The sequence below is a fragment of the Diadema antillarum genome, unplaced genomic scaffold (assembly GCF_040938485.1).
Source record: "Diadema antillarum isolate AM-2024a unplaced genomic scaffold, OU_Dant_1.0 seq00000041_RagTag, whole genome shotgun sequence".
NCBI classification, from domain to species: Eukaryota; Metazoa; Echinodermata; class Echinoidea; order Diadematoida; family Diadematidae; genus Diadema; species Diadema antillarum.
This window is the reverse complement of record NW_027271153.1, coordinates 488,080-514,375: the sequence shown is the minus strand read 5'-3', so window position 1 is coordinate 514,375 and position 26,296 is coordinate 488,080. Positions and strand designations below refer to the sequence as shown.

Genomic DNA, 26,296 nt, shown 5'->3' with positions numbered 1-26,296 from the left:
GGTATTTAGTCCACCGTACAAAAGTCGTCCGGTGTACCCAATTCTTCATGATATCTGTCGGCATGCTAAATCTTTGTTTTTAGCTCACCTGCGCCAAAGGCTCAAGCGAACTATTGCGATTACTCATGGTCCGGTGTCTGTCGTGCGTCGTGAGTCATGAGTCCACCTTCGTGCAGATCATTTGCCATCACGACAATACAGTTAACAAAAACCATCGGTCAAGGCGCGTTTCTATATACATTCCCATTTTGAGGGGGAAACTGCAAAGGTAAATTTTCTAAAAACATTGTACTTGGCAGCTTTTTTGTTTTGTTTTACCAGTGTATTAGAGTAATTGGACACCATGCCCCCTACCCCGTGAATGCCCTCAGCTGTCTCCGTCTCCCCTTCTAGTTTTTCTTTGTTCTCAGGTAAAAATTCTGCAAGAGCGTGAAAGGTGAACTTGCGATATTCAGGTGAGCGCGCGACCTCGGATCTCTTGTGTTGTTGTCCATGCACTCATGCAGTCATTGCACTGTACATTGTCTAGCTAAGGAGGGGAGGGGGTAGTTATGTAAACGGAGTTGTATATGAATGTACATTTTGTGCTTGAGTAGGAAAATTTCGTCATTTGTCATTGTTTTGTGAAGTGATGTCTTTGTATCTTTTTGAAGTGATGTACGAATAAAGGTGAATGAGAAGAATTTCCTGTGTTGGCGACCGACTTGATAAAAACGGGTCTTTACCGCGCCTTAAAGCTGAAACATTTCAATAGTTTCACTCTCTTTTAGAGAAAAAAATACTCTCGCCTCGTTCTCAGATTGTATTACGGTATGTTTTCATGAGTGCATATTTAAGAAATAAAAAAAGAAGAATTATATGTACCTGGGTAAATCACAAATTGAAATCGCGGGTCATGGACACAAAAGTGCGCGCAAGCACACACACACACGCACACACGCACGACCAAATGATAGTAACAATAGTCATATGTATGATACTTGTGTGTTATATATATATATATATATATATATATATATATATATATATATAAACAATTGGGTGAGAGTGTTTGTGTTGTTTGTGTGCGTGTACAAAAGTATGACGGATATGGTAAATAACCAATTGGACATCTAACCTTAACCTTTCTCATGAAGTGTAAAGCATTTATTCTCAAACAGTACAGAACATACCATACAATCCATGTGTAATGCATGTGTTGCGAACGTTTCTCAAAGAAAACTTAAATGACAAGCTCTAACATTAGTGTTTTTGCGAATGAATTGTTATACACCATTACATATTGACTAACACACTTCGAAAAATAACACTATCAACAAGACAAAATAGAACATCGAAATTCTAACACAGTGAAGTAACTAACACAAGTTAACTTTTTGGACATTAGCCGTGATGGGAATCGTTAGACAGGTCCTACAAACATCTTCAGCGAACATAACAAGAATGGCATGAGTACACGAACACAACATTACAGTACCAAAAGGTTCTATTAAAGTAAAAAAAAGGAACATATTTATAACAATGACATCGAAATTTCTATCTAAGCATTAGTGCGTTAGGAACATTTTTTTTCTCAGTGTAGGGGTGGGGCGGGGAGGAGGGGGCATCTGGGTCCATGAAAAAAGGGAGTCCTAAATCAGTCTCCCCCCCCCCATCCCTTTGACGGGTAGGATCTCCTTACGCAACCTTGGAAAGTCATGGATTATTGGTTAATGATTTTTTTTACGATTATTTCAACTTTTTCAAGAGTAAAGAGTGTGGGGGCAGTAGACCCAAGCCCCTCCCGTCCGCCCTTGCGCGATCCTTGGTCAGTGTTGGTTCTATGCATAGCATTACGTAAAACATTATCGTAAACGACAGTATCATTGGTAAGTTGTGATTGTACTGATAAGTACAAAAAAGGTTTATATTATGATTACTGACTCATGTTATACAAAGAATAGCAAAGAAAGTGAGAACATAAATGTTTATTGCAATTATTAGCAAAATCAGAAAAAAACACGTGAACGAATCTGTTCTACAGTAATATTACGTGCTAAATTTGACTTCAAACCTGTAAATCTTTACATCAGCGGCAAGCAGTCCCTTTTGCTTTTTTTTTCAACCTTGAAAGTGAATGTAAATGAATGCTGATAATCAGTTGCAAATGTATTGCTTCCCGTATTTCTTTCATATTGTTACAGACAATTGAGTAAATGGACAAAGAGCTATAGAACCAACGCAAAAAAAACAACAACAGGAAATAAAACAAAATCTTTTTGTACGTTGTTGGATGCTTCACAGCGTAGAGTAAATGTCACATGTTTCCAGCAGAGCCTTTCTTTCATATTATACATTCCTTGATCTAGGAGTATTGCATTCCTCTGGTTCGCCATATCTACCATAACTACATCTATCATTACAATGACTAGCATTTATTTAATGCAACTATATATCTTAGGATTCCTGGTTCTCTCCAGGTTACATACAATTTCTGTTGATTACCGGCAATACAGGTTTTTCTGCAATTAACGACGAGAATCGATCCATGTTTAACACTGGTCATGCCGAGTCGAAAAATACCTGTCTAGTCAGTCACTTGCGCTAGTTGACGAATCAGATTTTCACGAAGAATTTCTTACGGTAGGCGATGTAGGCTATACATACCCACAACGTCATTGACCAGTACCCCATAAATATGTATTCAGCATGGTTACCAACAATTAGGGTCCAAGAAAACGGGAGATAAGATGTCATGATCTCAGCACCGATGTACAAGAGCATGGTGTTCATGCCTAGACAGCAAAAAATCAGAGGAAAATACATATACTAGTAGAAGTATATAGTAATGATGATGATAATGATGACGATAATGATGATAATAATAATACGTAAGTATTCAGAGCATATTATCTACTATTTTTCTTCAGATTACCTGAATACGCCCCCTCCCCCCCCCCCCCCCAACAAACAAAAAAAAAAACCTTTCAAACCTACGATTCTCCCAGTGACATCATATGTCAATCATTGCTAAAATACTGCTACGACAAAAAGGGCAATTGGATGCACATTCTCCTACGGATCGCACATAACTTGCATATGCTTCTTTGCACTATTTTTTCTTAATCATAGTGATAGTTAATATGGAATCGAGCAAGTTTTGTATCCGGTTTATGTAAAGGTATTTCCAAACATGTTGAATGACAAGTTTTCGAAAGTCTGAAAACCTTCGGTGTCTCCTACGAATCTTTAAAATCCATCATTTTCCCACCATGCAAAGCACGAACCTGGGTAGAATAGTGGCGATCCGTTCCAAAAGTGTGTGACGTCGATGAGCACGTGGAAGAGAGCCGTGGCAAGGAAGCCGACACCCCCAGTCAGACAAATAAACGAAAACGACCTGTTGGTTTAAAGAAAAAGTTTAATAGATGTCACAATATACCTATGAAAACAAGGAAAGGAATTGGGGAAATACTATACCACAAAATGGTGAACCCGCTTGGGGTATTCAAAAAATCAAACGAGTCATTCTGCCATGTCTGCAGGACAGGAAAGTTTCAATACGTGTAAACATTCAAAGGCAACGGCGTAGCCAGGATTTCATCTTAGGGGGGGCGGTTAGTCTGCGAGGGAGCGAAGCGACCGAGCCCGAGCGAGCGGAGCGAGCGAGGGGGGGGGGGGGGGGGGGGGAGGGTGTGGGAGAGGGGTGTCCCCCCTCCCACGGTAAGAACTTTTTGCATTTTGATGTTATAAATGGTGCAATTTGATGCATGTTTTTGCGCGTTTTATCGACGTGAAACAGTCCCACTTGTTTATGGTAGCAGTTTATTTTGATGTAGATTATTATTGAAAAATTTCCCTATAAAAGGGTATAATTTAAACACACTTCTTGTATTAATTCTTTTCACTGAATATCATGAACGCGACTGAGCCCGAGCGAGCGGAGCGAGCGAGGGGGTAGGGGAGGGTGTGGGAGGGGGGTTTCCCCCCTCCCACGGGAAGAACTTTTTGCATTTTGATTTTCCAATGGTGCAATTTGATGCATGTTTTTGCGCGTTTTATCGACGTGAAACAATTCCACTTGTTTAAGGTAGAAGTATATTTTAGTGTTGATTATTATTGAACAATTTGCCTATAAAATGGTATAATTTAAACACACTTCTTGTATTAATTCTTTTCACTGAATATCATGAATGCGACTGAACCCGAGCGAGCGGAGCGAGCGAAGAGGGAGGGGAGGGTGTGGGAGGGGGGTGTCCCCCCTCGCACGATAAGAACTTTTTGCATTTTGATATTGCAAATGGTGCAATTTGATGCATGTTTTTGCGCGTTTTATCGACGTGAAACAATCCCACTTGTTTAAGGTATATAGCAGTATATTTTAGTGTAGATTATTATTGAACAATTTGCCTATAAAATAGTACAATTTAAATACACTTATTGTATTAATTCTTTTCATTGAATATCATGAACGCGACTGAACCCTAGCGAGCGGAGCGAGCGAGGGGGGGGGGGAGGAGGGTGTGGGAGGGGGGTTTCCCCCCTCCCACGGTAAGAACTTTTTGCATTTTGATTTTGCAATGGGGCAATTTGATGCATGTTTTTGCGCGTTTTATCGACGTGAAACAGTCCCACTTGTTTAAGGTAGCAGTATATTTTAGTGTAGATTATTATTGAACAATTTGCCCATAAAATGGTATAATTTAAACACACTTCTTGTATCAATTCTTTTCACTGAATATCATGAACGCGACTGAACCCGAGCGAGCGGGGCGAGCGAAGGGGGAGGGGAGGGTGTCGGAGGGGGGTGTCCCCCTCCCACGATAAGAACTTTTTGCATTTTGATATTGCAAATGGTGCAATTTGATGCATGTTTTTGCGCGTTTTATCGACGTGAAACAGTCCCGCTTGTTTAAGGTAGCGGTATATTTTAGTGTAGATTATTATTGAACAATTTGCCTATAAAATGATATAATTTAAATACACTTCTTGTATTAATTCTTTTCACTGAATATCATGAACGCGACTGAACCCGAGCGAGTGGAGCGAGCAAGGGGGGAGGGGAGGGTGTGGGAGGGGGGTGTCCCCCCTCCCACGGTGAGAACTTTTGCATTTTGATGTTGCAAATGGTGCAATTTGATGCATGTTTTTGCTTATTTTAACGAGTTGAAACGGTGCCACTTGTTTAAGGTTGCAGTATATTTTAGTGTAGATTATTATTGAACAATTTGCCTATAAAATGATATAAAATGATATAATTTAAATACACTTCTTGTATTAATTCTTTTCACTGAATATCATGAACGCGACTGAACCCGAGCGAGTGGAGCGAGCGAGGGGGAGGGGAGGGTGTGGGAGGGTATAATTATAAAATGGCATAATTTAAATACACTAGTCTTCTTTTATTAATTCTTACACTGAATATCATGAACGCTGTCTGTTCAGCAATCAAACAGAAAAAGCATGCACACGAGGGTGTAGATAGGGGCATATCCCCTGCCACACGAAGGGGATTTTGCGTTTTCAGACCTGAAATTCAGCGATCTGGTGCAAATTTTTGGTGCAATACTTTTTCATCGAAGTGTTAAAATCACGGAATTTAACTCTTATTCCGAATGTGCACCATCTGTGTGTATGTATAAAGTCTAGTGAGGTAGAGCTTAGGAGAAGGGGGATTCCCCCTCCCGCTCGTGGAGCTTTTGCGTTTTTAGAATTGAAATAAGCGATCTAGGTATAGCCACAGTCTACTTCTATGCATGGCGGGGGGGGGGGGGGGGGGGGGGGGCGAGCAGGGAGAAGGCGTGGGCGAGTGTTATCTCCACCCTTCCCTTCCGATGGAGCTTTTGCCTTTTTAAGGTTGAAATTGAGATATCTCGTATACGCATATTTGATGGAATCAACATTTGGGAAATCACCAAAAAAAAAAAAAAAATGATGGGGGGGGGGGGCTGAGGGAGGAAAGGGTCGATTAAAAGGGGGAATTCCCCTTATACATGAGGGAACCTTGAGTTTTCGGAATATAAGTGATAAGTCTTGTGCACTCAGAATTATTCATAATTTTTTGTAAATCTAAAAAGTGTACTTAGCTAGGGAAAGAGGCACAGAGGGGGAGGGTTTTGGAGGGGGATACCCCCTCCCAAGCACGAGAGATTTTGCACATTTTGAATTGAAATTCAGCGATCTGGTGCACACTTTGAGTGAAATATTCAAAAAAAAATATCTTATTTGATGAAAGGTTGCAAAGGACACCCGCTTCATGTGCATGCATACAGTATACACGCATTTTTTTTTTCCGCCTCCCAAATCCCCGGTCCAAATCTTAGGGGGGCGACCGCCCCCATCGCCCCCCCCCCCCCCCCCCCTGGATACGCCAGAGTTCAAAGGTACATTCTTGATTTGTTTGTTTGATTGATTGATTGATTGATTGATTGATTGATTGATTAATTAATTGGAGCAGATTTGAAGTGCAACTATGATGATTATAAACAAGATCCAATAAAGTTATTCATTCACTTCTGTTGTCTGTTTCTCACGTTCCCTCATCATGATATGTCCATTTCTTGACTATCAGTGAAATGTTGCCGTGTCTTACAACATACTAGTAATCGGGAGGAACATAAAATGTGAAGTTTGACAAGTTATGCATCATTAGCATGCATCATGACTGCTTGTAATGATGGGAGCAACCACTTTTTCTACACTGTTCTAGATAATGTACAAAAGTTAGCTCACAGTCATTAAATATTGCTGCTGTTATGAAAAATGGTCTGGAAGGTGTTTTAAGTGAAAGACACGCTGTATAAATGGCAATCACAACAGTTTGATTTTTATGTTGATCACCACAAAACACTTATTATGGATGTCGGACCATCTTACCACAGATTTTTGTTGAGGGGGATCCAGCCGTCTGCCATGGTGCACTTGGAAAGTACTGCGCTGCAGGTGATCTACAAAGTCGAACAACGGGTAACGAAAAATGAAATACTGTAATTTGATGGGGAATTATCCTCAACACTCCTTATGGTGATGATGTGGCATAACACTAAATTCTGCTTATTCGGGTACTAAGTCCAGGGTTATGATTGCTTGGTGTTAATAATTATGTGTGTGAGTGTGCTTTTGTTTTCTTTTGGTTTTGTTTATTCTTGCATTCGCGGATACTTTTATGCTCATCGATACGCTCAGTGATTCTAACATCACAATTTCTACTTTGCTGTAATGCGATTTGTAGGCCTACATGGTGCCCAGAGCTTTGAAACACAAGAAAATTGCACATGCAGGTAATGTACATAATATCAACACGAACATTCTACCAACTTCATGATCATGCTATGGTTTCTTTGATTGATACATTTTCGTCACGTCGGGATACTATGGTCCGAATTCACAAAGGTGGTTTCAAATGAGTTTGGCCTCTGTGCATTCACCCACAGTTCACTCTCCAAGATGCATGTGTATCTCTGCTCATTTCTGCTATATGATAAGAAATATACGTGTATATATATATATATATATATATATGTGTGTGTGTGTGTGTGTGTGTACGTCTAAACATGTTGAGAATTCACGTATTGGCTCCACTGAGAAATGAAGAAATAAACTGGTAATGCATTTTTTTTGGCCAATAAAGAATGAGTTTATTCGACTCAATTTTTCAGCGGCTTCCGCCTTTTTCATGAGTCTTGACAAGACTATAAATATACATGTATATATATATATATATATATATATATATATATATACATGTATATTTATCCAGAGAGGTATCGTCCTACCTCCCTGGTCAATCTTATTATTACTTCTTTACTAACCAACAACAAGCCCCACATCAAAAGGCGCACCAATCGCCCCCGTACACTCTGGAAATGATGAAGGATTTTGCCAGCCTGTGTGCACAAGAGGAGGACATTCAATGAAATTCTGTTAGCCTTGAAAAGATGAAAATGCCATTAATTTCAGTCGCATCTAGCTGAGTAGATTTTGCAATTCTCAGAATAAATCAAAATCAAACTTGTTATTAAGTATAGAAAGCTATTAGAAAGAATGCAAATAAGTCGAATTCCATAGGAAAGAGTCCCACGACCTTTCAGTGATTATACCAACTTGTGTAAATTGTAAAATTTTGTGAAGTCCTCTTACAGTTTAATTAACAATGCTAAGATGATCCTTCATTTGTTCTTATACTTAATGTGAAACTGTGAAAATGCGAAAATACATTTGAAAACATGTCTGTGTGTAAGCGCTGATTAGTGTTATATTTTGTTTTCTTTCATGCAATATCTTATCTCCCAATTTTAGCAAACTGAATGTTTTGCTCTACTTCATAAAGTGAAAATTCGCGGCAGTCACTTGTGGTCACGCCCATTGGTTGGTTTATATACAGGGTTAAATAGATGCAATGCTCTTTACAAAGCAGAAAATACAACAGTCATTGTTTCCTTTTGTAGTTCTATGACGTTTGCTTGAGACAGCAAAGTATAATATGATGAGTGAAGTTTCTACATATGAAATTTGTAAGATCGCAATTGCCGGCAAGCAGGAATAGCATGGTGGTAGGTTCGCCGCCCGGAAAGCGTTATAGATGACAAGTTCGAGTCACCTGGTTCTTTTTTTTTCCCCGACATGCTTGTTAAATTATAGATCAGCAGTTGTGATCTTACAAATTTATTTGTAGAGGGATACAAATTGAAATTTCACACTTCAACCCTCACCCGCCTCTGCTTAACATTCCCTTTCAAAGGATGAACTAAATCAACGAGATATTACTTACTTGAAGACCAAAAATGCAGAGGGCAATGCAATTTAGCGTGCCTAGGATGCCTTCGGGATCATGAGGTACAGTGTTGTGGTATACTCTGATTATCTTCCCAGTCTTGATGAGATGGGCAGGGGTGAAGAAGGCGCGGTCGATGTAGCCGGCAGCTCCCCCGGTGCAGTTGGTGAGCTCTCCGTTCACCCCAACCAGCGGTCCTCCCGGACCCTGATAACCACTGTACTCATCGTCGGACAGAATTGCATCATGAGAAAATATAACACTTTTGGAAACTTAAAAAACTAAATTGGACTTTCAACACATAATTTACACTAAACAGTGATATCAGGAAAATCTGAGGGTCGTAATGCTTATGACACGTCATTGCTACACAAGCTTTCCATTGACTTATGCACAAATCTTCAGTGATTTGAAAAAAAAAACATTTTGCAAGTAATATGAGAAATCCACGTGGGTGGAGAAGTTTCTATTTATTATCGAGAATTCGCACTCGCCCTCAAGAAATAAAGTTGGCTCATGTCGCTTCATCTTTAACGTTTGGTGGTGATGTAGCCATATTATTGTTCAGTGTCCCAGATATGACACTTGTGCTGTAGATAACCAAAGCTTTGGCCTTCGTAGTAAATTTTCATACTCACGTAGAAACCAAGAGTATTATAAAATTGATTGTAGTTGTTAGCATATCGACCGCGGATTCTGATTCTATTCGTCTTAAGTAGATTTATTCATTAAAGTAATTTTCAAATGATATGGTGTCGCACTTTAATGTCAAAATTTACTTTTAGTGTCACTTACCGAGGGCATCCAGGTACGGGTAGGTAGAAAGTGACCATTACGTGAACAAGAATACATAACGCAGCTACCGGCAGCTCTATGTATTGAAGTATATCACGGAACATCAGGAAACACGAGTTCTGCAAAGATTCAAAGTGAAGAAACTGGAGAGATTTCGAAATTCGTCGCTAAATAGATGTGCCCGAATAGGTATGTACATTTTAACACAAACAACAACAAACAAGATGATCGCAGAATTAAATGAAAGTGGTAATTACGATGCTGTTATGACCACAGTAACGTGAGGAAAGGGGTATTGTCTGAGGCCAACGTTCATTACATAAAATGTTATACAGGTAAAAACGTTCATAGTTATACATCCCACTTACACACACCAAACATGTATATCTCTTGTATCTCCTGGACACATCAACATTCCACTTAAATATTCAGATGTACATAAATTAATGTACATGTGAATATACAAAAGAGATATGCAAACCACGGTATTTCCTGTTAAAGGGAATCCAAACCCAAAGAGCAATGTGGATTGAGTGAAAGCAGTAACATAAGTGGAATAAATCAGTGAGAGTTTGAGGAAAATCGGACAATCGATGCAAAAGTTATGAATTTTTAAAGTTTTGGTGTTGGAACCGCTGGATGAGGAGATTACTAAAGGTTATGACGTGTGTGTGGACAACAATCGAAAGAAAATATAAAGAAACTTCTAACAAAAATTCACTTTTGCGGTATTATGAAAGAGCACTTGACTAACTGCTTTCAGAACGCAGGGGGAATGATTGTTACCCTTAACATAATCTAAATATGTCAGTATCGAATTGATGGAATGTACAATTTTCATGAAAAATGAATTTTTGTTTGATTCCCTTTATATTTTCTTTATCTTGTTGTCCACACATACGTAATAACCTCTAGTAGTCTCCTCATCCAGCGGTTCTAACACCAAAACGTAAAAAATTCTTAACTTTTGTATCGATTGTCCGATTTTCCTCAAACTTTCACTGATTTGTTCTACTAAGGACGCTGATTTCACTCAATCCACATTTCTCTTTGGGTTTTGGGTTTCCTTTAAGGAGTGTGAATGAAATCTTTAATAAAAATCACCACCCCCACAATCATAAAAATATATCTCAAACATTTTTAAAATCATTTTATTCATTTCATCATACACATTCTCAACCCCCCCCCCCCCCACCGTCTCCACATCTTTCCTATACTGAAACACGCAGAGGGGGTTTCCATCATGCAAACAAGAGGTAGGTTTAGCTGCGAACATGCACCCACCGTTCTCTCTGTTTTCCTGCGTGCTTGGAGCCATCTTGAGAAGAGGTAACACGAAGCTACGATAAAGTACGTGATACCAAATCGTTGCAGGACACCTGGTATCCGAAGAGTAAGTAGGTCGTTTTGAGCTATGGAACACAAAACCGGAAGAAAAAAAAAAAAGATCGGCCTTTATTATGCTGCAATTTATTTTTGGTCATTTGACAATTACAAGTTAAGTGAGATAGTATAGGTTTTTCATTTACGCGTAGCACTTATTTTTCACAGTTACTTTCATAGTCCTCCTTAAAAAGAATAAAACAAAGAAATGAAAATTGCAGACTTCTTCATGTGAGAAGAATATTGAGAGACGAATTACATTGTATCTTGGTGCTGACACTCGTTACAGAAAATTAAATCATAGAATTTGTTGATATTTGTTCACACTCTCATCATTCTTAGTTTTGTTTTGCGGTTTACCTCATATTTCTATTTCGGACTAACCGATGTCTTCATAATAAAATGATGGGCATGCGTCATGAAAACAAAACTGTTTCGTGCGAAGTTTGCTTGTATAATACAGCGCATAGAGCTAACGTGTGACTGAAGTTTATAGAAATTCGGGCGTATGTTTGCATAATTGGCCGGCTGCTTGTTGAGGTACGCTGCCCCCGCTCCCATCCTGATTTTTCGGACAAGTCCAAATTTTTGAATGTATTATGCAACAACGTTCTGATAAACAGGGGTGCAGAATTATAACTAGGGGGTTGGGTGAATGGTCCCAGAACATGCCACGATTTATCACATTATCATAGAGTGCCTTTTTGTAGTGGGCGAGTTGTTGCAGGGAGGCGTTGAATAAGAAGAAAGTGTGCAACTTGGAGATAGATTCAAACTAGTTTCTTAGACTTTCGGACATCACCATTAATCTCCGATTCAATGTTCTCGACTTTCGCTGCGATGTAGATCAGGGCCCTGTTGCATAAAACCCTTACCGCTGGGCTTACCGCTCCTTTCTAGCGGTAAGTCTTCAAATTAGCGGTAAATTTTATAATCCTTGATGCTAATTGGCTGTGACGCCTAATTTTGAAGGTAGTTACCATTGAAATTCAATGGTAAGTTTTATGCAACGGGCCACTAATTTAGAAACTAACCCAACAATGCGCTCCTGCGGTACGCGCATCAAGGCTGCATGACATATAGCTAATCCCACTTTAGTCTAAACGAAGAAAAATGTGTTAGTTCCTAGTGTATAGATCTAGATGAAATGGACTCAGATCTCGTACTTCAATATCTCAATTAGACTTTGAGTGTGTATAATTCCACTGTAACACTGAGACAAGTCCAAGTAAAAGTGGATGAGGCTGTAGTGAGGGTGAGAGTAACTCTCCGAGACTAATGTACTAATAGAAAAAATTAACTGGTTACTAGAAGATCCGTTAGTCAAAGAAAGCATAGAACATCTAGAAGCAGATCCTCTGAAATTTAGACAAAGGCATTTCATGACTGCTCAGTAATGATAATCACAACAAGCCTCAAACTCTCGTTAATGTGTTCTACTATATTACTGCGTTCACTCAATCCACACATACGATTAAGGCAAACTTGTCCGTTAAAGGACTATTTTGACTTAAGATTAGGAACGTGCAAGAACTCCTGTTCAGCGCTGAACTTAAAGGAAAAGACGCCTACATTCTGACTCCCTAGCTGCCTAGCAGTGTATGTGGAAACTCACGTTGAATGCATACACCCAGGATAAACAGGATTAGACTTCTCTTGACGATCTTCTTAAAAATTTCGAAGAAGGAACAACCCTTGGAGAGGAGAATGTTGAAGGCAAGGTGGATGGACGTACCCATGATGAACACAAACCTTTAAAAAAAAATAATAAAATCGTTTTGGAATTGCTGTTGCTCTTCGTTTTTACAATTGACGCGACATGATTAAAAACAAAACAAAACAAATCAAATGTTTTTTTGATGTGTAATATCGCAATGTTTCTACAATATCGAATCTGATATTATATCCTGACATATCAATAAATATTCGGCATTACCGATGTCACTTTGATATTAGCAAAAGTGCAATATTTTTCAAAGGAAATGCTCCTTCTCTGTATACTCCTCGTTCGTTTGCAACACATCGATATGTGCCAGTACTTGATCAAATTTAACATTGCAGTGCTCACTTACGACTCCTCCTCCTCCTCCTCCTCTCTCTCCCTCTCTCTCTCTCTCTCCCTCTCCCTCCTTCTATCCTTTATTGAATACACTTACCAAGGAAACATAAAATCCGCCACAGTTATACCTGCAATAAGAAATAGATAGGTCAGAACATTATAAATTTACTGAATTCGTAATGGTGATGATACTTTCATGGAACGCAATAACAGACAAGAAAAATCAGAAAACACGCGACTGAGACAGTGCTACGTACTTGAAGGTACGTTACATAACAGCAATGTGTTTACCAAGCTAAGATTTTACCAGTTTATTACGCATTTCGTATATGCACGCACATGTACACGCGCAAAACGCTGATAAATCCAAAAGGCATAATAGTTCATTATAATCATATCACCACGACATTAGAAATAATTGAAATAGAAAAGAACTGAAACTGAGAAGGAATTGATATACTCTGCAGGTTTCTTTCAATACAGAGTGCAAAATGAGAAAAAGGAAAGGTGATAATATTTATAGCTTACCATACCAGACGGCGTGAGAGAGGAAAAAGAAGTGTCCATCTCCAGACGTACCACATACCAAATGAGTTATGACGAATCTGCAGCGGAGTGAAAGGAGACAAAACAACAGCGTCACTAACCAACGGTTACAGGTCAGATTTGAGGAATTATGTCATAATTCCTTCACGTCTACAACCTCTTAAGACACACACGCACAAGTCATTCACATAGACATCATTTTTTGACAGTTCTTTCAAAGTTCAGTTTACTTTTTTTGCAAAGAAATTTCATTCATTTAATATTCATGTACAAAATAAATGTCACATAACATGAGACATAAAAATTTACTTAGACTTACTGAGTACTTACTTACTTAGACATTAATTAATCCAGTACCACTCAGTGTGGAAAACAAATGTGCAAAGGTGCATACTGTAAATGGTGTATATACTCAGTGTTCTGGTCCACGACAATAATTTATTTTTAGTGTACAGGCAGCAGTGACTGGCAGCCTTGTTTTATAATGTTGTTGTTGTTGTTGTTCTTTTGGAGGGGGTGGGGAGTGTAACGACTGGTTATAGTGCTTAATTTTACTCATCAATCGATTTCAGTCTGATCTTCAACAGTTGAGGATCCAGGAGGGACGCGCCCCTAATTTTGTTTTCTGGTAAAAAAAAAAGAAAAGAAAAGAAAAAGAAAAATTAAAGGGAGTGCGTCTATCTTATTTGTTTTTTCTTAAGAAACCAACCTTGGCAGCCGATTGTATTGCGCTTTTTTTTTTTTTTTTTTTTTTTTGCTTATCTGCCGACTACTTAAACCCGGAAGTGGTAAATAGACTACTTTGCGCCCCCCTCCATCCCCTTTTTAAGAAATTCCTGAATTCGCCCCTGTTCAAGGTCATCTTTGCTTTGCTTTGGTGGACAAACATATTACAAATAATGAAAATCAAATTACATCATACTATATGCACATACCCTCTGAAGGTGTCCACAGAGCGAAGCCGAAGGGAACTGTTGCCTGGTTTGTTAGTTTGTGTCTTCGTTGTCAAGGGAACTCTGTCCTCTTCTGGGGTTTCCGTCTGAAAGAACCATGTCGAAATCACAAACACAACAATTAATAAGTTATAATGATACATTTTTAGAGCTAAAGATTCCCCTTGCAGAACTTACGTGATTGCGAGAGGTGTAGAATTACCCGTCAGACTTCAGTGACACAATTATATAAAGATACGAGCCCTATTGTTATGATAATTCATTCAATCTCGCATATATACCTGAACTGGTTTATAACTGGTGCAAGACAAACCAAATTTGACTCTATACAACTTTATAATTCTTCTAATGTCGAGTATTTTCGACAATGATATTGATTTCATATTATTGTATATCCTTTGTATTCCTATGTATCCACGCTATAGGGCCTACCTGCATTATGTCCTGTATGTATCCCATATGCACATGCACAGATGTGTTGTATATTTTATGCAATTCAAACAAAACGAATTTCCAGAAGTGGAAAATACACTCAAATCAAATCGAATCAAATTGAATTGAATTAAGTTGAATTGAATTGAATTGAATCGAATTGAATTGAATTGAATTGAATTGAAATGAAATGAATTTGAATTGTATGGAATTGAAGAATACACATAATTTGAAAGAGCAGAGAGAAAGTACATAACATCTACGTACACAAGGTGTTTATCTATAATAGCAAGCAGTGTGCTGGTATACTCATACTCACTGTTGGGGGTATGGTGTTCACGTTTAAAGAGCTGCGAAAACGCTTCTTGATGCAGTAACTGTAAAAACAGGTAAAAGGAAAGCAAGGATGTAGTGCATTGTAATCATTAAGGGGTGACTGCGTGCTTATTTTCGTTAAAAAGTATATCCATACATACAATTTATATTATTCGTGTGTTGGTGTTTCTTTCTAAGGACGTTCTTTTTTCCGAAAACATGATGTTAAAAGTGATGCGGAGATAAAACTGCCTTCAGAGGGTTGCAGTCTTTTGCAAGCCACGTAATCCTCACTGGACATCCCCACTTGACATTGTTATGAACTATGAAAAAACAGACCCTCTTCAAACGAAACGAAACCACTTGAAAATGGTACCTCTCTACCTTTATCCATTGAGATTGTTGTTGTTGTTGTTGTTGTTGTTGCAATCGACACAGATATAGACAACAACTAATGATAACAATGACCAACACTATGACACTACTAAGAGAGCTAGCCAGGACCGTATCTATCAAGACGACGAGAGGGACGTTATACGTTGTGGGCAAATATTCATCTTCGCCGGACATGCTTCGAACCCCAAACGTTCTATCTGAAAATTGAGACACTCCCCGGTGAGATTCCAAATATGAATAAAAGATTTTTAAAAAAGTTGTCATGAGAAACAGAGTTACTTTGATTGGATAAAAGAGAGAAACGATCTGATAGCTTATCAACGATGGTAGGGTTCGATCTCACACCCTTCCATCGTTCAAAGATCAAACTGAGATGGCGCGTGGTGTGATAGAACCCATGGTCAGTGGCGGATCCATAGGGGGCGCATCGGGCGCGCCCCGTCTTTATTTTTTGTTCAAACAAAAGAAATTTAAAGAATGGGGGGGGGGTGCACTTGCGCCCCCTTAATTTTGTCAAGGCGCCTCCCCTTTACGGAATTCCTGGATCCGCCCCTGCATGTCACGTGATCCTTCAGCATCTAGAGTGGCATGCAAAGCGAGTATCGTTAGGGAGCGCTTTAAAAGCCAAAGTATATCCTGGCAAAGCTTGACAGTGCAGCAATAATATATATCTTGATTAACATATTATGATTCCAATCTTTCCTTGAATGACACGATGTCCCCAACTTACACCAATCGCTTATTTTTATGGCTCATTCTTTATCAGCAAAATAAAAGATTGATAATTTACGCCAAATTGACTGGTCCTTCTTAGGTGTAAAGCAGCTATAGATGCTGTTTTAGATCGATCTACCCATAGCAGCATGCATGATTTACTCCTATATAATAGTCACCAATCAATGTTACATGATAATGAATAACATTACATCAACATCACGCTTTAAATCGGATCACATGGCAGATCAGTGATGTCCTTTTGGGACTAGAAATCGGAAGGCAAAATATTTCAACAACTCGTAGTATACTATAGGAACTTGAAGCTCGACAGTTTTTGCCAAATCTGGACATGCAGAAGACGTTTGTGATTACCCTGTGAGTAATGCTGCACTTTAGAAAAACAGGACTCTGAAAACATGTCTTTTTTTTATCAATCCATTGTCATCGCAGAGTATCGAATACAAAAGGCGGGGTTAACTTCCTGCACGGGCTCATTGTACAAGTGCGTGCGACCAGTGCAACAAGTGCAAGCAGTGCAACCAGTCGTAATTTCCAAATCACTCATGCAGACTTCATTGATCTTCATTGTCAGTATTTAAGTGGCTTATAGGAACGTTTTGAATCTAAATGGATTGGAGGTTTTGGTCTTAGCTTGATACGCGACCGGTTAACTTTCAATGGTCAGCTGCCAGCGCACTCATCGTCTCAAACGTCCGCGCGTCAAAATCTAAAGCTCCAAATTGTACGATGTATGACTGTCATATTTGGCAACACGTAGGTAGAGCAACTCATTCTCTACATGACTTAATATTTGAAATTTCTCAAGGTCAACCCTGAGGGCGCTATTTAGCAAAATATAAAGAAATACATAGGAAATACGTGAAAATCATGTTTTTTCTTTTTATTCTTCATCCCCAGTATATATGTTTTTTTATTCTATAGCAATCATTTTCGTACTTATCACAAAGGAGAAGCAAGTCAACCTTCACTATTTGTTATGGTTGAAATTTCTCAAGGTCAGCATATGGGGGCGCTATTAATTACAATATAAAGAAATATATAAAACATATGATGTATTGCTTGGAATGGACATAAGGGTTAAAAAAAACAATAAAAAACAACACATTTTGATCAACGAAAAGTATCCTTCCGACTGCTAAGAAGTATAATGAGGCCATACGCGTCTTATGACCCTCTGTGTTACCCAAAGATATTCAAGTTTATAACCGTCACTATCAGAGAAAGATAACTATAAAGGTTATTTATGACAATGCATGAATGATGAAAGCAACGAAGATCAACTATAGATAACCGGGCTGGTGATGTTCTGTACAAGTCCTTTTTAAAAGACTTCAATCAAGGGGAGGGGGAGTATTATCACTTTTTCCATCCATTTGTTTCTTAGGGTTATGATACCAATATCTTATTAGATTGAAATTATTAATACTGGCCAAATGTCCTTACAGACACTTCAGCGTTAGGGTTTCATTGGTGGTGCAATTCATTCACTCCCCGCACAGGGGTAGGCCTATATTCGAAAATCCCGAATAACACGAATGGTGTGTATGAGAGCGGTTCCATGACATTTGCTCTTGTGATAATTGCTCCCATGAAATATGTGCACGCTAGGCCAAACATACTAGATGTTTAAAAAAACATTTCCCACTTTTGATCATAAATATTTCAAAAACTATTCATTCGATAAAACTGTCATTGATATGAGTAATAGCTGGATAGTGTACAATTTGGTTGAAGGTGATTTGCACGTGAAAGCATAAATCAGTTTCATTAAATCTAAGATTGATTTTGAAGTAAGTTTTCAGATTTTGGTTAAATTTTAACTCTCTGTACAAAAATTGAACTTCGCACAGGAACCAATGATGTGTATGTGAGTGTGTGCTGACAATGGCCCTGAACAATGGACATGCCTGAACCACCTGTTGACTAGGCGTCAGTCTGGCGCTCCCTGGCACATGAATGCTTAATCAATAATTCATGTGGATTGCCCTGGGCACTGCTAGTCTGAATTCATGCACGGTAAAGTGCTTGCAAACACCACATTTCATTCCAGCTGGCAATCATTTTTAAATTTTGCTTCTGACATATCACTAAATTTGGGATATGAATAAGCATGAATGATCTAAAGTTCCTCATTTTAATGCAACTGTCTACTAATCAAATAGTCCGACAAATTTGTCGCTTTTTCGATAAAAAGAGATCATTTTTGGTAAAGAGTTCAGCAGCATTTATCATTGGGGCGATTTGTTTCAGAGTAGATTTATTTAAGGCTCCATATACACAAGTGTATATATACTCTAATTGATTTTCTTTACTTCCTGTCACCACGTTTACGATAGAACAAAAGGTATTCATTGTAATTTTGTTTTTCAGAAGTAGGGAGAGCACTGACGCGACTCAACGACAGTATCGACAGGCGTTTGACTTTACACAGATACTGCCAGAGGCTGAATAAAGACTAGCTGTAATAGTGTAATTTCTCATGAATGAATAATGAAGCATTCAAACCCTGGCCATTGTTCAGGACCATTGTCAGGGTGTTAACCACACACTCCCATACACACCCATTGACCCCTGTGCAAAGTGAAATTTTGTACAGAGGGTTGAAAATAGAGCAAAGTCTGGAACCTAACTGTGAAATTAATCATGGATTTCATGAAACTTATTTATGCTTTCATATTTAAACTACCTTTAACCAAATTGTACACTATTCAGCTATCACTCATATCAATGACAGTGTTATCTGATATATATTTTTTTGATTATTACGAATCAAAAGTGGGAAATGTTTTTTGAAACACCTAGTATAAGTTCTACCCACAAACATAACCCTTACCCCAATCCTAATTCTAACATCAAACTAAACCTAAAAATTGAATCGTTAACCCTAAATCCTTGGAGAAAATAGGACCGGAACGATCATCGCAGGAGCATAATGTCTTGTCGACTCCAGTTGAGATTTTTTTTTACCTTTGTGTGTTAAATAAAGATCAGTGATAAAGATGTACACAGTTTGTTACGGGGATTTTCGAATATATCCGAACCGAGTCAGCCTTCCCACTGCATGAATCCCTACGGTACCAGGGCCCTGTTTCATAAAGCCGTTCGTAAAGTTACGCGTGACTCTACGAACGACTGGAAGATGACGTGCCAGTATGAGTGTTTTTTTTTTCTTTACGTTTTAACAAAGTATGACTGTATGTCAATATTCATCTGCATAATATAGATTAAAAATACTTTCAACTAATAACATGTTTTAGCATGTCAGAATAATCATTATCATCTGCAAATTTCCGCTCTACATGCATGTAGCTATTGAAATTAGCAATGATTAGGACACCCGCTTGGCTTGTCATATTTAAGTCGTTCGTAAAGTCGTGCGTAACTTTACGAACAATGTTATGAAACAGGGTCCGGGTCTTTAAGAGTAACTATGCGCAAAATGACAAAGAAGAACAAGAATACTTACTACCACAGAGCTGCACAGATAGCCACGGCGAGCGGGATGCTGTACGACACGAAGGCAACTAAGCAGGGCCGACAAAAACCAAAAATTACACGAGGTTCTAAAGTAAAATGACTATCATACAATATCCATTTTTTTTTCGTCAGACCTTGATTATCGGCCCACATAATTTCTGATTAAGATGAAAGAAAACTGAAATTTTAATGTTGTGTCATAGAGCACATAGGGCTTTTAGATGCATTTTAAGAGAATAGAATGATGACGATGCGATAATATTGCAACAAACTGCCACGTAAAGAAAACATCTTAATCTACCAGAGTAGGCCTACATTCTGCATGCATATCGTAGGTTTTGGAATGGAAAGTATATTGATCAACTCGATGTCTCATTCACTGCCTGGAGTATGGTGGAATGCATGGTATGGGCTTTAGGCATTTAATGTCTAAACACTGAGGTAATCTATATGTTCTGAATGTTGATTATTGCAGCTAATTTTCTTAACGATATTCATGGTTCGTACTTTTTTCACACTTCAAATTCCCTACCTCGAGTATGACATTTTCATCCTTAAAGGACAAGTTCACCTTCATAGACATGTAGGTTGAGTGAATGTAACAATATTAGTAGAACACATCAGTGAGAGTTTGAGGGAAATCGGACAATTCGTTCAAAAGTTATGAATTTTTAAAGTTTCTGCTCAGTCACGGCTGGATGAAAAGACTACTGTAGCTTGTGATGTCACATGAGTACTACGATATAAAGAAAGAATAAAGAAAATTCAACATATTTCCATTTTTCTCGCATAACAAGAGAACACTCGACTTCTCTCTTTTAGAAGGCAGGGGAAATAATATTACCCTTAACATACGTCAGTAGCAAGTCGAAGAAATGTGCACTTTATTCAAAGAGTAAAGTTTTGTGAAATTCTCTTTATTTTCCTTATAAGTTGTACGCATGTGACATCATACACTGTAGTCTTCTCTTCCAGCAGTGACAGCGCAGATACTTAAAAAATTCGTAACTTTTGAACGGATTGTCCGATTTTCCCAAAACTTTCACTGATGTGTTCTACTAATGTTGTTGCATTCATTCAGTCCACATAATATTGTGAAGGTGAACTTGTCCTTAAGAGATTTATGCATGTTAATTCTCTTCATTTTCGGGTAAGTTTGTTGCTTGGTCTATAGATGTCGCTGTGCGGATAGCAGAAACTGGGTGACGCGTTCCGTCGGTTATGACGTCACATTAAGTGCACATAGGGGTTGTGACAATTACGATATCCTTTGTGTGCGTTGATCATGTTTCAGTGTCATAATAGTCTTTTCTCGGCTTACATCTTGAAACGTTGTAATACATGAACGATCAAACAAAGGAAGAGACTAGGGACAAATGAACAATGTATAAATGAATGAATGAACGAACGAACTAACGAATGAATGAATGATTGAACGAATGAATGAATCAATCAATCAATCAATGAATCAATCAATGAATCAATCAATGAATCAATCAATGAATCAATCAATCAGTCAGTCAGTCAATCAACCAACCAATCAATCAATCAATCAATCAAGTAATTAATGAACTGACTATCGTAATTACGAAGACATACCCGTGTAGGAGTAAACTGGCTTCTTGACGGTGGTGACTGGACATTGTGTGACGTTGCTTCCGTTTGGAGGGATATTACTGGGAAGGGTGAGGTTGTAGACCCCAAATTGTCCAAAGTGGTTGTACAATCTGGCAGGGATGGGTTGAAAGGGGGCGGAAGAGGACAGGAGAATAACATTGTCCATGATCTACAAGTATGTTACTCACCATGTTTTCTTTTATGGAGGGAGACATGACGCTTTGTCCAGCTTGCTTGGTGGCTTCAGTCCTTTTCAATCAATTATGTTATTGGTAAAATGTTCGAAGGGTACACTGAGTTTGTTAGGTTTGTTTGTTCGTTTGTGTGTGTGTGTGCGTGTGTGTGTGTGTGTGTGTGTGTGTGTGTGTTTCTTTCTTTTCTGTCCTGATTAACTTGACTGTACTCCAGGCCATACTAGTTTCCCATGAAAAGACAAAACCAAAAGGCAAAATCAAAACAGACATGATAAAATTTGGTTATGTCAGACACAGAGATTTGGATTGGTCCAAACACCGTTTGGCGCGTGGAAGTGATTACGAAGATTGCCACCGCCAGTTGATTTCTCTAGGCAATCACTAATCTTTCTGTGACAAGTAAAATTACATGCGGTTCTTTTGTTTACCGTACGCAGTAATAAAATAATGAATGGATAGATCAATGTAGATGATTGTAGCCGGCGACTTCTCCAGCAAATAGCTATCAATATTTGCATTCACAATTAAAAGCTGAAATGGAACGTTTATTGTGATAATCTGACAACAGTTACTCGTAGAATGTGACGATGATATCAGTCATCTTTTTGGGAGTATTTAATGTTCACCGAACACGTTTTTTACGGACATTAGCAAAACAAAATGTGAATTTATTTAACCCATCGACGTTTACAATCTCATTCACGTTCACCACAAAATGAGGTTATCTGATAACATTGATATTTACTGATCAGGGCACTATAACACCATTTTCTCTTCTGTCAGTCTGTTCGAGAGAGTTATCCCAAAAGGTTATACCAGTGTGAACGCAGTTTTGGTAAAAAGCATGATGTGAACTTCTGTTTTGCCCAGTCTCTCCACCTGCGATAGAATTATGGACGCAAAGTCGAGGGAAAATAGGGATCGCTAATGCTTGGGCTTTAATATGTGCAAAGGACACACGTTAGATATAGATGGTTCTTCTTTCAAATGCACAATGATGAGCGTGGTATAGGGGCTAGCTCTGTCTGCCAAGATTAATCATGGCAGCTCCAAAATACGGAGTGATGTGATCCCTCTTGACTTGCAGTATCATCCACTTTGAAACTTACTGGCAAAATGTGTTGTTGTTCCCGGGGTAAGGAGCGTCCACCTCTGTGACGGCAATCCGAATGGCCCAAGTGGTGTCGATTGGGAGGACATCTTCTTTCCCATCCACAAATAACTCGGCCACCAGAAGCAATTTGCACTGTTCCAATCACAAACGACAGGGGAAAAATTAGTTGTGGGTGTAGATAATGACAAGCATCATCTTCCTGGTATAATCATGACGGTATATATCATAAGAAAGAAGAAGACATTGATAAGAGGACTCATGTGTAAAATACCAACGACAAGATCTGTCCGTTTCATAAATATACCTTAGTAGGTGCTATATTCTAGTATATTCTTGTCTTGTGCAACTTTGAGGGTAATATTTTCCGTCTAGCACTGTGATCTTCTCGATTTGTGCTCCCATTCGTATACTCCGCACACTCACACTTCATGAACCTTTTCCACAAGGATGATTGAACTCGAAGGGGCGTGGGGTAAAAAGCTTGGCATGCGGGTTATGCAAAAACTCATCCACACCTGAAACATGATAATTTTATTATCTATTATCAAATTAACGAATTCTAATAAATCAGGCATCCTCGCTGCATGCTGTCTGGATTGGAACCAACACTGGCTATCGCGCGGATCAGAAGATCGGTGGTCCAGTGGATAAGACGCCTGTCCGGTGATCAGGAGGTCGTTGGTTCGAATCCAGCCCAAGTGAATTTTCACATGATTTCTTATCATTGCTACTACTTAAACACTGCTCAATTCACTGCAAATCTACGTCGATGGTTGGGAAGTTGCCAATCAGTTGCAACGGTGAATTATTCCTTATTTTAATTGTTGATATGGGTACTTTCTATTTCCACTTAATTTGCTTGGAGGCCACAGCAAAATTCAGTCTGTATACTCACCCCGATACACAAATCGGTTTGCATCCAAACCGAAACATTTTGGTTGTCTGAACGGACGAATCTAAGGGTAGCTGTGTCGTAGGTTTGAAAGTGCATACCGAGAGCATCTCTTCTGGGAGAAAATCTCCTCCAACTATGAGGAGAATCCGTACTTGTGTCCTCAATCTGGGTCAAGTCGATGTTCTCTATTAAGTCTGCCACAAGGAAAAAGATCAATGCAAACCGAATCGTCTTACTGCCTCTAAGACAAAAAAAAAACTGCAATTTTGATGAGTAAAGTTCATGTATGATATTCATGGTGTATGGTCACCACCCCAAACAAGAGGGGTTTTTTTAACTGAAATTCAATCATTTATGGCACACTCTTGGGAAGTATTTAGGAAATCGTGAATTCAAATGTAATCGATGATCCATACAAGTTGCCCCAAAACAACAACAAAAACTAAACTACACCAAACAAACTCAATTCTTCAGCTGTGCGTGGATTTTCTCATTTAGTGATGAATTGCTGAGATGGCATATAGGAAGACTATTCCAAAAATCAGGAACTCTATTGCTGATATAAAAAAAAAAAAAGGATTTCCTAACACCAAGTCGAGAATACTGTCTGTCCAGTTTCATACTGTGTCCTCTGGACTTCCTGTTCGCCCAATGAAAGAAATCGTAATGATTGTCATACATTCTAGTCAAGCATTTATAGTTCAAAAGCTTCAATCATTTGTCATCCCCTCCTGTGCCTGTGAGCAAGAGTTTGTAACCAAGTTCCACAAGGCGTTCACGATTATGACAAATTCCTAGGCCCTGGAATCAATTTAGTTGCACGTCTCTTCACACTTCCAACTTCTTCTGCTCACCCAGCATATAATCATAATGGCAACCATGCGGCCTGACCACATATTCCAGAATGGGTCTGATAAGGCAGCATTGTATCTGTATCGAGACTGTCAAAGGTCCTTCTAACAATTCCTAAAATTTGATATGCAACTTGATCTTTGAAAGACAATTTTAGAATCTTATAAAAGGCCAGGTCTTTTTCCTCGAGAGCTATAAACTGTGCATGACTCCCCCTTCACATGATGTTTGAAAATCTGCAATACATCCGTTTTCATACCTTTGAATTTCTTTCCCCAATGTTAGCAACTTGCTGTCAGAAAAGATGCTCGTTACCAAGACAATGTATTGTTAAAAAATTCTCACTAACGCGCTTCGTGATCTTATGCAATAATCACTTGTTTTCAGGTGCTGTGAAAGTCGAGCGTAACATGTGTTTTGTTGAAAGTGAAGATAATTTTTTAAAAACACTTACCGGTTGCTCTGACAGCACTCATGACCGTCAACAAAATGCAACTCAATGTCAAAAATCTTGCTGCTACTGTCATCATGTCGAGGAATCACTATACCAAGGGTACCAATTACCAAGGATAGATGCTGCAAGCAAGGCGAGTTCGAAGTTCTGAGATGATTGGTAGCAATTTGCTACTCAGATTAACTTTCGCACACGTATAGAGGCACATCAGATTCGGTCGAATGATCCGGTCACTCACCGAATATGAGCTTTACTTGCTGTTGAGTAGCAGAGCAAGTGTGGTTTGCCTAGCTGACGTAATACACCTACTAATCAACTAGAATGTAATTGCATTCTTCGTTGGATTTCTAGACTGAGGATTTGGGGAAAGCGAAAAGTGGCTGATGTCACTGATGTGAGCAAGCAAAGTGAGCTGTATAGTTTATAGCTTTATGTTGCATTCTAACCATATCTATCATATAGCACGGACATAATAAAAAATTCATAATTTGCAAGAAGAATAAGTAACTTGATACATTTCGTAAATGTATAAATACATATGCACATACACACATACCTATACCTACATACACACATATATAAATACATATATACACACACATGCATACATACAGACAGACATGATATGTATACATACATACATGTATACATAATTAAATGAATCAATACATAGATAAATAAGAATCCAGTTTACGTTGAAAAAACGACAACGGTAGCGTATAATAAGTCCTATCGTACGATGAACTTTATGCAAAATAGTCGAAGCAATCTAAAAGCCGATGCTACAGCCGTATCCAGGCAACTTTTGGAAGCTCTTCACGGAAAGAACAATGTAGGAAGGATTTCACAAAATCCCTTGCCACCAGGCATCAGAAAATCACGTAAGACCGCTCAGCTATAGGAGGATTTTAAAAACCCCTTTTCTAGTTGACTTACACACAAGTATTATGAAGGTTTGAAGGTTCAGTGGTGTACTGCAGGTAGTTAATCCTGTTGATAAAAGAGAACTAATACGAATAAGCCGACATTCAGCAGACATGTCTAAGTACTTAAGTACTAACACGCCATTTTATCCTTCGCTTCTATAAATCTCAAGCAGTTCTGTTCACGATGGGATAGTCCTGAGAAGGAGTGATTTCGCACTCACATTTTTAGTTTAAAGGCATAATTTACCATTTGCAGATGAAACAAAAACCCAGCATTAGTGATTTAAAATAGTTCTTAGATGTGAGTTAGGGATAAAAACAAGCACTGTGAAAAATTGAATCTGTATAATCGATGTTAAGTATTGTTAAATACACAAAATGTTAACAATGATCATAAT

At 38.6% G+C, this 26,296-nt stretch overlaps 1 protein-coding gene across 1 annotated transcript; it reads right to left on the bottom strand.

The window, feature by feature from the left end:
- Positions 1-2,595: 2,595 nt before the first annotated feature.
- LOC139725442 (heparan-alpha-glucosaminide N-acetyltransferase-like) lies at positions 2,596-24,994 on the bottom strand. Its single transcript, XM_071636518.1, has 17 exons — positions 24,973-24,994; positions 23,667-23,860; positions 22,767-22,903; positions 21,446-21,573; positions 19,836-19,893; positions 15,240-15,297; positions 14,471-14,574; positions 13,518-13,594; positions 13,087-13,117; positions 12,546-12,682; positions 10,832-10,959; positions 9,548-9,666; positions 8,750-8,969; positions 7,791-7,865; positions 6,856-6,926; positions 3,267-3,379; positions 2,596-2,774 (listed from the first exon to the last, which is right to left on the bottom strand). Exons 1-17 carry the CDS (start codon positions 24,992-24,994, stop codon positions 2,596-2,598), a joined length of 1,851 nt encoding a protein of 616 aa, XP_071492619.1.
- Between the last annotated feature and the right edge of the window lie 1,302 nt (positions 24,995-26,296).

What these genes read in the sequence shown, in the direction of transcription:
- LOC139725442 (XM_071636518.1), bottom strand. Translation starts at nt 24,994, where the DNA reads ATGAGTGCTGTCAGAGCAACCG. An exon ending in GCGGATTTTATGTTTCCTTG is followed by an intron (nt 12,683 to 13,086) that starts GTAAGTGTATTC and finishes TTTTTTTTAAAG; the next exon opens with GTTTGTGTTCATCATGGGTA. An exon ending in TGATGTGGGGCTTGTTGTTG is followed by an intron (nt 6,927 to 7,790) that starts GTTAGTAAAGAA and finishes TCGACTTTGTAG; the next exon opens with ATCACCTGCAGCGCAGTACT.